Source organism: Taeniopygia guttata, chromosome 1 (assembly GCF_048771995.1).
Source record: "Taeniopygia guttata chromosome 1, bTaeGut7.mat, whole genome shotgun sequence".
NCBI classification, from domain to species: Eukaryota; Metazoa; Chordata; class Aves; order Passeriformes; family Estrildidae; genus Taeniopygia; species Taeniopygia guttata.
This window is the reverse complement of record NC_133024.1, coordinates 33,500,506-33,515,586: the sequence shown is the minus strand read 5'-3', so window position 1 is coordinate 33,515,586 and position 15,081 is coordinate 33,500,506. Positions and strand designations below refer to the sequence as shown.

Here is a 15,081-nt window from a genome sequence, read left to right as displayed (position 1 = left end):
AGCAGACATACTGTTCCCAAAGCAGTGCTGCACCTAAAACTGATCTTGCTGATCCTGACCAACACAAAAGGAGTCACAAGATGGGGAAACACCTATCACAACCCTCAAGGAACCAAGATTTGAAGCAGACTACCTTAAGGAGGCTGCATGGGCCAGCCTACTCAGTTTTTTTAGATTAGCAATATTAGGAACTGTTAGTAGGGAAGAGACTATCAGGTGATTTGTAAAATTCCACTAGGAAGTGGCTCAAAGAGGATTTTGTCACATTACCAATTTGTCCATGCTCCAAGTACATGCAACAGATTATTTAGAACACTCTTCAAACCTCAGAATTTCTTCTGGAGAGGAAAAAACATCACATTGAAAGACTTCCATTATATACACATATAAATAACACACTGTCTGATGTTTGTATGATGACAGTTGATCCCAGGTCTTGGAATCTTCCAGCTAGGCTGGAAGGCTAGCCAGTGCAAGGCTATAGAATCCAAACTGAAGTACTGCATCTCCTTGGCTGGAGATACAATTGAAGAAGTGTTTTAATATAAAAGATATAAAAAGCAAGCTCCGTGTGCCACAATTAAGTAGAAAAATCCTTTTCATATGTAGGCTTCCAGCTTTTCGGAAGTTAAAATATTTTGAAACTAGAAGAGACTTTTTATTGTAGCAGCAAACATGCTGCTGCAAAGCATGATTACAGGCTTCTACAATCGGCAGTCTCTTGCATTTTCCACCACACCCTCTTGAACTAGAATTACAATGGCAAAAGTAAGGCTACAGGGGCAAAAATACTCTCTGACAGGCCTTTCAGACCACTACTGAGAGTGGTTTTTTTTAATTTCTATTCCAAGAAGGGTTCTTTTCCCTAGATGCTGTTTTCAAACTCTCATCTACAATTACTTACCCAGAATGCTTTCAGACTTGGCACTGATGTAACATTCCAAGACTAGATACAGTGGTTTTTCTACCTTCAGTAAATAAAAAGCCTATTCTGTTACAGAAAAGTCAGTTTACTGCTTTTTGAAGCAGAAGACAAAACTGTGTGCTGAAAATATTTACTTAGGCTGCATTAAGATGGGGGCAGGAACTTGGAACAGTGCCTGTAGTGATTTTACTTTCAGCAAAGCAAATGCTTTGAGAAGAAAAGTCTTTTTAACAAGGAGAAGCTACTGGTCTATACTTTATTGCTCTTAAAAAGAAGCAAGTAGAGTAACTCAACAAATTGCTGATTGCATGCTGATCAAAGAACCACAGGGCTGCACAAGCATACTCAGCAAAAGGAATGCTGCTCTTAGGGCAAGAGGCAGGCTACCTTTTCCTTTGCAGTATATAGGGTATGCCCTACAGCAAGGACACTTATCAAAAAATCTTTCTCAGTAGCAAAGAAGCACCAGAGATGAATCATGGCTGGAATAATTCCAAAATATTTAAGTTGGAAATACATTACTTCACAAGGAAGATCACAACGAGAAGGAATCTTAGAGAAGATTACCAAATCAGTGAGAGAAAATCCTGCCTTCACTAAAGCCTGTAAAAATTTATTTCTGTTATAGCACATGGAGTTCTCAGCACCTCAGGCTCCATTTTTCATTATTTGTCCACATATTATTTTTTGTACCTTGTAATGGATAATTTCCTTCACACTGAAAAAAAAACCCCAAAAAACAATGCTACCAAACCCTTCACTCCTGAGCAGGCAGATATCTATATCAGCTGAAGCAACTATTTGACTGCTACCTGTGTAGATAGACAGCTCTCTCAGAGCCATCTGGGAAACACTACATTTCTAGTCATGGCTACATTTCTAGTCACTTACATTTCTATGTTACAGTTACTTGCAACACTACATTTCTAGTCACTTACCCTAACAGTAGCTCCACTAAAACCTCTCAGCACATAAAACACTCCAGAACAACAACACATTGCTCCATCTGTGACAACACAAAGAAATTAAAGACCAATTTTCTGCTTTATCCATGTTTGCAAGGACTTTTCTTGGCAGTGGGGCATAGTGTTGGTACTTCTTCTGGACTGCAGCTCCAAATATTTTAGGTGCAACTTCAGCATTTAGACATATGTGCTGACTGCAACCATATTTTGGTTTGTTGGGAGTGCTTGCACTCCTTTTGAGCCAAGTCCCTCATTTACTTTGCATTAGCCCAGTCTGCAGTGGTTTTGACACTTGCAAACTAAGTGAATCCTCTTCTGAGGAAACCAAGGCAGATGTGTATCTAGGCAGATGTGTACAGGGTACTCTTGGCCCCTTAGGGAATTATAAAGGTCCATAACAATTTTGGCCAGTAATGAATCATTTGCATGGTAGAGACTATAGTAAATCTAGTCCAGAGTAAAAAATCTCCAAACCACATATACTGAGGAATATGGGGCCCTCAGCAACAACTGTTTTAATCTACTCCTGAGTAACACAACACAGGAACTGTGTAGGTCTTCCCAGGACAAGCAGGGTGCAAGATCCCTTACCTGACTCTCTCATCTTCAGTTCTTTTAAGCTCTGCATCCCGTTGCAGCACCTTCATTATTGCCTCTTGTTCCTCCTCTGTTAGGAAGCTTAGGTCAATCATCTTGTTTTGTGTGTAGGGTTGGTAAAGAGTCTGGGAAGATCTTGGATGCTGCTGAGGGCAGTCTTGTAGTCTGCTTTAAAGTTCTAGAAATCTTTTTCAGCAGGCACTGACAAACCTGGACTGGGTTACAGTCAGTGGTTTAAAGAGTCACAGAGGTTGCTTTCTTGCATGTTTCCCTAGATCAGAGACTTCTGGGAGAGTGTTGCATTCCTGCTTGCCATCACAATAATGTCTTCTCAGTTTGTCCTCTCAGCTCTGCTTCCTGGAGTAAGAGTTCATTGATCCAGCATATCCAGTGTTTGAGAACAAACAAACATTCCCTAAAAAAGAGACAAGGAAGAACAAGTTACAATATCAGGGATCAGGGAAGTAGATTATGTATGCATTCTTAATTAAAAGAAACAAGTTTTTCAGTGTGATTAAATGACTTTATGAAAGTTCAAATGGTCACTTCAAGTCAAACTTGTTTTACAGGCCTCTTGAACAAGGTGGCCATGAAAATATATTCCTCCCCAATAGGACAACTCACACCCTAAAACATAGAAACAAGTGTCATACAATTGGTACACTTTTATTATACAAGTATTTTAAATCACCCTTACAGTTAGCAGAACAATTTGAAGCAAAGGGGAGATCATCACCCCCAAAAAATAAGTAAAGAGGACTTATCACAATGATTTAAAGGAAGAAAAAAAAAAAAAAAAAGGCCAAACCACTGTTCTACAGACCATATGGAATAAATGAGAAATAGTTTAAACATAACAATATTGAGTATGTGTAATTACAAGTCATGTGGTAACATGAACCTCACTGCTTTATACAAGCCAAACTGCATTTACAAGTAGTAATTTGAAATACTGTTTTGTCTCTGTTTCACAGGCCATGGTTTCAGAGGACTATCCACTTAGAGATAATTCCAACTGCCAAAGACAAAAACCTCTTCTTAAAAAAGCCCTTCAAGGAATAAAGAGGGTATCATGGGGAGGAGTCAGCTGTGTCTGTGGTAGGGTTATCTTAGTGCCTCAGGACTACAGAGATGTGGATGTCAAAGCCTGAAAAAAAAAAAATAAATAGCTCAAATGTAATGCTCAGAATCATGCCAAGTTCCAAACCTGGTGAGAGACAGAAGAGAAGCAGATGTTTTCAGTGGACAGGACTCTGTACCAGGCAGCTCCATCACAGCCCTTCAGGGTTGTGGGTGTCTTCCTTTGGCCCTTGCAGACTGACACTGTGATGTGGCTGACAGGATGCTGACTTCATATCAATCTACCAAGCACTACAATTGTGCAATGAGTCACTGCATTCACACCCCTGGGCACAACAGTGCAACCAGGCCATTAAAACAAGATATTGTCTTTTAGATTTGGTAGGGAGCTGTAGCCACATTACTGATTATGCCCCCAACAACTCCAATGCCCAACTACCTTCTGCATGTTTTTGTTTGGCTGCCGTATTTTTCTCTATAATCCTCATTGTGATTTTGTCACATGGGGTTGATACAACAGCATCTCAAGCAACCTGCCATCTGTAACCTTATCTGCTTTTAGAAAATTATGGCTTCATAATTAGGCAAAAGTGAAAAGTGTTTTCTATAGGACTACCAACAAATATAACAACCCTAAATTTGTTGAGTATCTACAACAGTACTCCTTCAGCTTAGGTATGGATATTGGTTTCAGCTGTCATGTGGAAACATTCTATACCATCTGACATAGCACCCACACTGCTAATCCAAAGCCCTGGATGCCAGTTGAATGGCAAGTGCCCAGCCAACAGGCACAGAAGCTCACGTTGCAACTACAGACCCTGGACAGCTGTGAACTGAAATAATCAAAGATTTTACTTTGTTTCTTGCCCAAGATAAGTCCAGTCTGCAAGAAAGCTGCGAATAATATCTTACCACATCTTTGGTCTTTTTTGTTTAAAGAAGACTGAGGGAAGATGTGTTATATTGTTTTATTATATTAATTTTAAAATCCAAAGGAAATAGTTGGACAGCATTTACAAAACCACCTGCAGAGTTCACTGATGTCTCTCAGTACTCAAATCAATAAAATTAGTGGAAATAGAGCTTTGGTCCTCCCCAGCTGAACAACAGGTTGCAAGGGCACATCCAAACAGACTGTAAGAGCTCACAGCAAGCAGCACTGCTACTAAACTTGCCAGATACCATCATTCTGTAGAGCAGTTTCTTCAGCTAGGGGAGGGCCCCCACTTTGTTTTCAGAGGTCAGATAGCAAGATACCACCCTCCCTGGCAGGCTCTTCACCCATGATTCCACAGCTCTTCATAAACAAGACTCTTTCTGTGTGCGTGGTGCATGGCCAATCTCATGAGATTGTCTGATACAAGTAACTGCAAGGCTGGCGTTCTGTGAAAGATTATCAGCACTGATTCCAAACACAGATGGTAAAAATGCTAGCTTAGAGTATAGAACCTGCTGTAAAACTTGAAGTTAATTTAAAAATGAAAAGTTTTAAAAAAAAAATCAATGTCTCCCTCCTGTTCAATTCACACTCTAATACCACCTCTGCCTCAATTATTTTGATTTCTTTTGATATTTTCTTTCTCTTAAAAACCCCTATACATGTCAAGAAGAACTGAGAGGTTTGAACAGTTTGTTTGGTGCCACTGCAAGTTCAATGGCAAGCTTTTTTTTTTTTTAGGACTGAAAACCTTCCTGACCAAGTTTCAAATAAGGCTGAAAGATCCTTATCAAACTGATTAAATCATGGAAATTGATACCATACTGACTGACTTCTGAAGCAGGAGTTTCTTGTGCTATATAATATATGCACATGTGACTCATGGCATATTTGACACGATTTTTTTTCTTAAACATTAAATTCAGGTAAAGCCACACAAAAAATCCTCCCTTAAATGAAAGACTCCCAGTAATAAACAAGATCTGAAATTATGTTTCATCCAACTCATGCATGAAAGCTTCTATGTTCTGGCAATAAATGAAACACAAAGGTAACTCAAAATATAGTTTTGCCCACACACACTCTTAAGCTGCTTTTGGTTTCCAACTCGTTTAGGCCAGGCACTCATCCAAAAATTTTATCTTGTAAAATTTCTCAGAACCTCTCAGACAGCTGTACACCTCAATTGCTTTAAGTCAGAATTCACATTTTTCTAAAACAGGAACCACAAAAGAAAGACAACTTTGTCTACAAACTCATTAACCCTATAGACGGCTCTGCTTATTCCCACACACTGTTTTTCCCCAAACACAAAAGGGGAATGTTAATTTGAATATTGTATTCTGAACACTATGGTATATTACATTAAGAGTTACTACAATAATAGTTCAAGTTTCCAAGTTTTTACTCAGTGTATGCCTATGGGATGCAAATGAGGGAGGTAAGGAAAAGGTTGGAGTACTTTGCCATGGCTGACATTGAGTTTACCAGCAGAGTCAGAAAACAAACAGCAAAACCCCAGAGTCAGCTGTTCCATTCAAACCACGATCTCCTTTTGCATGTAGAAATCTCAATGTCCTAACTTTACATTGCAAAACTACTTTTCAAGGGCTCCTTGTAGAGGAGACCTAAGCTGCTAAAGCTCTGATCCAGAGAATCTGTCTTGCAGCCAATGCCTTCTAACAAGAGGAAGAAGGTGACAGCCAATCCTACTTTTGGCTGCTTTACACAGCTCTCTGTGCCAATTCCTTCAGCTGAACAGCTACCCTGCAGGCCTGGCTGATCAGCAACTGCTATCTGCACACATCTTCATCACAGAAAGAATCCACTTACAAGTAACCTACTGGCTCTTCAAAATAAGAGGGTTTGGATTTATATGCTTGACAGCTACACATTTTTCTAACTATATTTCTCCACTGCTAGAACATACCAGCACTAGCAGCTAGGATGAGTTGGAAGTCCACACATAAGGCAACAGGAAGTTGAGGAAGACAGATAAATGCAATTGTGCACTACGAACACTTGCATGTGCAGAGGAGCTCATTCTCAAAGGTAACCAAGTTTGGCTTACACCCATGCTCAGGAAATAACAGACCTTTATTTTGAAGCAGGGAAACCAAGAAGAATACTAAGAGCAATAAAAGCCTTGTAGAACTGGCCCCTATGGCCCTGGGAAGTGACATTAGGCAGTAGCAGTACCTCTGACTGCGAGTCCCACAAGCTATAGCTTTGCAGCAACAACAAACAAATAATTTTCATTCTCCAGTGATATTTAAACAGTGCAGTCACAGGTAACTCACCACCAGCCTAGGCTTAGAGTTAATTTTTCTGTAAATACATGAGGCAAATCCCATGAAGGTAGAACAGCTAATTAAGCTAAACACCATTATTGGCACAGGCACAAATGGTCATGAACATATTTGCTCAGAAGATCAGAGGATTATGGATTTCATTTTGAGCAGTGGCGAAAGAAAAGCTATTAACTTTGCAGTGGGACTTAAGTCACAATTCATGGGAGTTTTAAAAGCTGTTGCCTGCAATGATCAGGACAAGAATTTCAGCACAAGAAGGCCTGTTGCCATTTTTATTCCTGAACGGGCAAAAAGGAAATGATCACCCAGTAAGATATGCATATCTGCAGCCAATCCAGGCACTCTTACAAGAGGTGCTATCAGACTATTTTGAAAATTATAATAGCAGAGTATACACAGCATATCTTATGTCCAACAGTTCCAGAGATTAATTTAATTAATTTTTAAGAGTGTTTGCTTACATGTGTCTTTAATCAGTGGGAGGTAAGGAAGTTCTTATCTAGCTATTTGTGAAAAGTGCTGGTACAACAAGGACTTTTGCAGAAGTGAGGGGTATTATTTTAAGAGCAGTTTCAGTGTTGACTTATTAAACAGCAATGCTTCATTTCATTGCAATAATAAGCCTATTTGTCCTCCTATGCAACAACATGGTTAAGGGAAAGAATAGGACCAGATAACTGCTCCAAACAGCCACAAAGGCGAAAATACTGAAAGCTACACACAAGCTTTGCTCACACCTTACCCTTCCTCAACAGTATTGAAATAATCCTTGTTGTTTTTAACCTGTAAAATAGTTGCAAATCTCAAGATACTTTCACTGACAGCCTTATATAATGATCAGCTGAAAGAGGAAGAAGTTCAGCTGGCACAAGCACTTCAGAAAAATTAAAAAAAATCTCATTTTCTCCTGGAACATCCAATTTGTTGGTCCACGTGACTCTGCCTGTGGTTTAATTTTATTCTTATTTGGTAAGACATTAAGACCTTCACCACTTTGAAGACTATTAAGGCAATTTACTCTGAAGAAGAGTTAATAGCAAAGAGGATAAAAGTTAACAACTTAATTTTGGAACAGAAAAGCATAATTTGCTTTGGTTGTGGCCTAATCCCTCTAATCATACATGGCAGCTTGCCATTTCTTTCACAGGGCTTGGATATTGGCAGCACTGCCTAAGAATGTAAATCTCTGTACCTGCTATGGTGTAAAATCATTAAGCCAGAGGTATTAAGAGGATGTGGTCTCTGGAGAAAGAGGTTCAAAAATTAAAGAGAAGCCTCAGGAAAACACACCTAAACATTCCTTCTCCCTGTGACCACTGTCAGATTAACTGTAGAAGCCATGCCATTTATTTCACATTGCAGTAAGTATAAATCTACAAAAAAAAAAAAAAAATTTGAAGAATTTTCAAAATTACAGAAATTCCACCAAGTTATTGATACTAACATCAGCATATTTTCAAATCTAGTTATATTTCCTTGCACATTGTACCATTTGTACTTGGCTGTGGTTCAATCCTAGTAGGCACACTGTTTGAATTAGTAACAGTTCATTTGAAAGAACTTAATTCTTCTAGCTAATTCTATTCATCAGGAATTACAAAACTAAGAATATCTTCTTAGCATAATGGACTTGAAATATAATAATGAAGGTGACTCAGTCCTGTAGATCTCTGCAGGCAGAGCACTTCAGAGTCAGTTGTGTAATAATTATTCTCATCTCCATTTAGGCAGCAGAAGTGTGAGGCTCACAGGACTCAAGATCCCATTGCCACGTTCTCATTCTTCATGTCAACACTGGCAATAAACTCGGACAGGGTCCAGTCCGAGGGACTGTTTTTAAATCTTACTTGAAAATAAGCAAAATACTAAAACCTTTAGAGAGATCAATAGCAAACCAATTACTTGGTGGGAAGTATCTCCTAACCCTACATGTCAGATAGATTTCTGTATGTAATGGCTAGCTATTTCTGAATGTTTTCCCAACATAAATATAAGACAGATTCAAACTCTAGCAAGGGAGTTACACAAGAAACAGCCACAGCCCCACCTCTCCCTTCCAAAAAAGATCCCAGCAACAAGCAACCCTGAAACTCATAATGTAACTAACTGATTAATTTCTTAAGAAGGTTTTGTAAAGAAGCCATGACCTTCTTTTCATTTTACAGGAAAGAAGTGCTTACCCTCTTCTTCTGGAAACTTGCCACCTTAAACATACGGATTCAGCATGAAAGATAACAATAAGAATGGGATAACAGGACCTCCATTCCCTTCTTACAAATTTTTATTGCAGAATGGAAAACACACCTGTTATTTCTCCCACTTGTACTGTCCCACAGAGGACAGTCATCTACAAGTAGGAGCTGCCAAACCCCTTTCCTTTTCTTCCATTGCTCCATTCTTTCAAAAGAAAATATATGTATTCTAGTTTGGGATTTAGCATTACCTGGATTAGGCTAATGAACACGGCATTGATGCAAGTCAAATAAAAATATCTAATATGTACTAGGAATTCCTTGGGAAAAAAAAAAAAAGTTATCAAAAAGGCTAAAGTAGAGGCCTTGGCAAGTTTAGATACTGAAAACGTATGGGGAACTATTTGATTTCTATTCTCCTTCCTTGCTCTCCAGCAAGCATTGGCTACATTTTAGCTAGAATTCTGTTTTATTGTAGGAATTGTACTACTGGAGAATGAAGTGTGCACAACAGTGTGACTAATTAACAAGTATTTCCTATCAGTGGCTACTGGGAAGTGACACACTTCCTGCACTTTGTTAAGATATTCTTTCTTATGTGAAAACGCACTGAGCTGCAGTTTACAGTCACTGGGTAGTAGCAAACAAATCCAACAAAAGGGCCTATTAAAGGGCTAGCAGCACTGATGAGAAGAACTCTGTTACAAAGAGCAGACAAGGATTTATATTCAAATACTTAGAGTAATGCTAAACTGAGCTGACAGTAAGACAGTTTGTAGAGCAGTTCCAGTCCTAAACATCAACTGGAAGACCGAAGTATACAGTTTCTGAAGAAATCTTTTCAAAGTTTTATTTCAAAGTCCATGGATATGACTTCTCAGATGATTTTTATCTCATTATGGAAATCCTTTAGTCAGTATCTGTTGCATCCCTGTGACTTTGAGCATCCTGCTCTTACGCCTCATCTGAGTTGAGGTGATGAGCTAGTTGAGCAAGGACAGCTACCACCACTGGCAGACAGATTTTCCTCCACTGCTTTTGTAAAACTTGGAACCTGTGGGTTAAGAGGTTGCTCCTTCCATGTACCACTTGGATCTTCTCTAAAGCACTGTCAACAGCCAACTGCTCAGGTCACTGTTAGCACATGGCCTCTGCAGGGGGGTGCACAACACAGCTTCGTGGTACATATTAAGCATAAAATTGCCTAGTCGAGACAGCAATATTTTACATCATCTTTGCTTTCCCTGACAGAGACCACTGATCTCAGCTTCCTCAGAGCACCTTTGCCTACAGCCCAACTGGAATTTGGGATCGCACCGAACATTGCAAAGGCACTCCATCATTCTCAGACAATTAATTGCATAAGTACCCATGGGAATCAAAAGAATCTGTAACTCACCTGAACCACTTAATTTTTCACTGCAATCTCCTGCTTTTCAGCCACCAGCCTTGTTCTTGTAACTACAGCTCTAATTGATTACTACAGCGGACAAAGAGACAGCAAATAAAACAAGCCCTTTGTCTGTCCTTTCTCACAGGATGACTGACTAGCCACACACCTTAGACACTCACTTGTGCAGGTTTTGAAGGTTAAAATTACCTACCTAATAAATTATGTAATCTCAAGGACACTAAGAAAGTTTGTGTCAATTTATTAGGTCCTTGCTACTGTAAATAAAGCATACACCTACTTGAAAACACAGCCTCACACAATTGCCAGCACAAATCACGTGGTAGAGGAAAGAAAATGGTTTTTGTTTACTTGTTTTGTTGTTATATTTTTTTAATAGATACACTTTAAAAAGCTCACAATGGCTCCTTATTTAGAGGAAAATAACTTGTCCTCCCGAGCATAATATTTTAACAGATAGCCCACAACATGAAAATTTTATATACTGTTGGGGTCGTTCTGGCTAAGTTGAAACCAGCCAGCAGCAATGCTAGTCCTCATTAATACTGATATTGAATTGCAAGAATAACAGAAGCCTATCAGCCATGAAAACTTCACTCACAAGATTGTTTGCACTGCTGGGCTGGGCTGTATCATGCGAAATTGTCTTCTCCCTGACTGGTACCAGTTTCCCTGAACACTTATGGCCAGATGCAAGCAGAGAACTCTGACAGTGAAAAATGAGGTGTGTTGTGGTGAAATGAATATAAAAGGACATGGCAAGAGCTAAACCAAACTGCTACTCATGAGAAGCATAAAGCGGGGAACAGTTTCTGGAGCAGCCTTCAGTTGCACTGGATGAGGTGAGGTGTCAATGTGCACTGAGTGAAAAGGATTTGCCCTACAAATGCTGCTCAATAGCACAGGAATAGGAAAGAAGGAGAAAAAGACTGTGACAGGAATTGTTTCTCATTCACAGGCAGCTAAATCAGGAGTTTAGAGTTTGTGAGGCTGGGCTTTGGAGTATCAGGCCTGTCCCTGAACAGGTATTTAGTCGTGCAGGAGTGGCTCATTCTTTATGAACATAGCTATGCAAGGTGTTAGCTCACTCGCCAAATAGCTACAGTTACATACCCAGGAAGCAGCCAAATCCAGAGCCCCCATGACCACTTAACCCAAGAAGATCCAAATGCACATCCCCTTGTCCTCCAAAATACACAATAATCTCTGAAGGGTTTGCTTGGTTTTCTCTTGACCCCTCCTAGGCCTGAACTACCAAGGAATAAACCTCACAGAATCAATATTAAAGTGATACCACAACCTTGCAGGCAGAAACAGGAAGCCAGGTACACTTTCTCTCAGTCAGGCCACTATTAAAAAAAAAAAAATCAAGGTCTCTTCTAACTTCCCTCCTCATCCAGACAGACCTGCATTCCTGCCTATAGAGCAGTCCAGTTCTAATAGAGCAGAGGGAACAGGAGAGCAACCTGAAGGTATTAATTTTTAATCCAAGTCTCTCAACCTCCAGAGAATCACTATGAAGCAAGGTAAAATTAATGACATTTACACTAACATAAGTTATCCCAGGACCAAAAAAACAAGTTATGTGGGCAGGACCAGAATAGAAGGTTAAGGACTTGCTACTTCTGCTTGTTTGCTAGATTTCTGCCTAGGATTTTGATACATACCTTTTGATTACAGTGCTTCAAGTGCAATTGCAGAGGGTTTTTGGACCTCACCCTTAATTTTTTATAACAGATAATCTATTTTTAAACCACATTAGTCATTTAAATTCATTAGAGAAAAAAAGCATGGTGGCAGACCTTAACATTTACAAGCTAATGGTGTAGAAATCATTTCTAACCCAGGAGTTCTCAAATACACTGATCTAATTCTGTAGCTCTAGGTATATGGCTGAGATCACAGTGTCTGACTGTAGCCCATCCAGCTGGTAAAGAGCTAGATCTCTGTCAGTTTATCAGTCACCCAGAATCAGACACTGGGCAGGAAATTTCATACAGAATTGACCAATATTGTTTGATGGTTTTTGTAGAACAAAAACATTTTGCAGAGAATGTAGGATATTGTTCTGCTAATTACTCCACAGATAAGCATTCCCTTTCCTCTCATTTTTTTTTTATTTATACTCAGACACATTCAGAGAGAGATGAAATGCAAAATTTCCTTGACATGGACACAGAAATAGAAAAAAATTACTTTTAGAAGATTTACACTGCAGAAAAAAAGGAACATACCAAGATGTAAGGGGAAAAAAAATGAGATCATAGCATGGTTTGGCTTGGAAAAGACCTTAAAGACCATCTAAATTCAACCCTCCTGCCATGAGCAGGGACACTTTCCACTAGTCCAGGTTACTCAGAGCCATATCCAGCCTTGCCTAGAACACTTTCAGGGATCGGGAGTCCCCATCCTCCCTGGGCAACAAATTGTTAAGCTATGAATTATTTGATGTATAGGCACAGGACACTGAGTGGGTTTCAGGTCAAAAATAGTCTGGCATTATCATCCAGAAAAGGAGTTATAAAATAAAGAAGGAGAAGAAGTATTCTTTTCCTCCTCCTCACACATACATTACATCTCTTTCCTTTGCCCCCTTGATGCAATAAGCAGAGTCAAATTACATATAGCAAGGAAACCTTGTAACATGAAGTAAGAATCTAGCATAGCCAGTTGCTGTACCCTGATGAATTGGAATGACTACCTGCCCCAAGAATGAATCATGAGTAAGTCTGCTGAAATCAGATGTCATTCTCAAGTTATGCCCAAATAAGTTAAAAAACTGGAGACTGCTGATACAGCAAATGCCACATCACTGGTCATACACATTTTGGCATAACTGTTTTGGAATTGGAAGAGCAAACTATGGAGCCTCCTTAAATTGACTTCTGATCAACCTAAATAAGCTGCCTTTAAATGCAACAGGTGATGGACTTCAAGCACCAGGAAGGTACCTACTATTTTTAGCAGTCATCCATTAGTCAGCAATCCCAAGTGAAAAGCACTTTCTGTGCAGAGAAAAAAAATTCTTTACCAAGGTTTAAAACAAGTCACTCTTGAATAAAGAGTGACTTCCAAAGGATAGGAGCGTCACTTTTAATTAAAAAAAAATGAAACATTTTTTCCTACAAATTACCTATATATTTCCTCGTAAATAATGCTTTATTAGATTTTTGAATTAAGTCTGTTTCATCCCTTTCTGTCATGAGCACAGGAAAAAATACAGAGTAGAGAAGAAGCAATTTCTTCAACTTCATCCAACAGCTTTCCTGGTTAAGCCTTTTTTCCAGATGAAACTATCAAAGATTTTCTCCATGTACTAAACTGAAGCAGTATTTTCACTTGGGAATCTGGCAAGCGTCTCCTGCAGAATAACAGGAGTTTACTCCAGAGAATACCTGCACATGGCCTCTAGGCAGCAGAAACAGAGCACTCCTGGAGTGCTATCCAGTGTCCCAAAGCAGTGACTCGTAACAGAAATGACAAATTCACTTTTCTGTCATCCATTTTTGGGGGTAAGGGAATGTTGTTTATTCTGACCTTTGTCAGAATTAGAAAACAAGAGCACAAAGACCTATTTCACTGAATTTTAAAAGTCTGACAGTGAAACTGATAATACATTATTTTGGGATTCAAGAAATGCTGGAATAAAATTTGTTTAACAAGAGACAGACCAATGACAGCTTCAAGAAATTAAAAAATGTGCCTTACAACCAAAGCAGAGAACTGCTGCACACGTAAGGTAGAAGCAGACTAAGATGCTTATTATTTCCTTGCCTTAGACCTAGACATAAACACACTAAGGTATGTAATTGGTAGCAGGGTATAAGCATTTTGTATCACAGCAACAGTATTAGTAGTATTTTATAACTTAGTGTACATAAATAACACACAACTGCAAATGAACAAAGACTTGAAGTATCCTTGCTCAAATAGGGCATAGGAAAGCATAGGCAAATAGTAAAATCTGCAAGATAGAATAGAAAATGTAGAGTGGTCAGGAAAGATGTCAGATGAAAGTAAAATAAGATTGCTGAACAAAGAGGAGATGTGTCTGATGGAACCAGAATAATCCTGCAAAACAAATAAGAAAGAAGCCTAGCAACACTACAGTAAAATTATTCCCTCAAATAATATGGACTACATAATCTGAGATTACCCCCTTTTCTTCCAGGAAGAAAGCAAGGTGGACAATATATTAACAATTAGAAACAAAGGATGATAAGTTTTGAAAATCACAAAAAAAACCCTCACTTTGATTCCAGCTTCTCTTGCCCAAGAGCTCTCAAGTACTTCAAGTCACTTCACTGTGACTCCTACAACTGAAACAAACCATCAAGAAGCATAGTCATCAGTGCTAAATATAGGGCACCAGCTCCAGGGCATTGTATATTCCAGGTTTACCACCACTTATATATGTGATTGTTAAAAACTGTTTGGGAAAGAGATAATAACGACTAATGGTAATTAAGAACTAATGACTGGAAAGCTGCATTGTTGCTGCACACAAGTCTAATAAAGTGCTTTGATTAATTAGTCTTTTAAACAATCCATCACGAGATCCATCAAGAGAGCTTCAATCTGTGTGGAAACATGCAAATGTTTTGGTGCAACACTTTGATCAGTTCTTTCAGCTAATAAAACCAAGTTTCTTCTCACAAC

The 15,081-nt window shown here is 39.0% G+C and overlaps 1 protein-coding gene across 10 annotated transcripts in view; it reads right to left on the bottom strand.

Moving 5' to 3' along the window:
• SYTL2 (synaptotagmin like 2) overlaps positions 1-15,081 on the bottom strand; it is a 57,408-nt gene that overhangs the window by 37,411 nt on the left and 4,916 nt on the right. For all 10 annotated transcript variants that reach the window (XM_072937046.1, XM_030286350.4, XM_072937053.1 and 7 more), the window contains exon 2: positions 2,482-2,902. In XM_072937046.1, coding sequence (XP_072793147.1) covers positions 2,482-2,582 — 101 coding nt within the window. In that variant the 5' untranslated portion in view covers positions 2,583-2,902. The remainder of the gene's footprint in view (positions 1-2,481; positions 2,903-15,081) is intronic.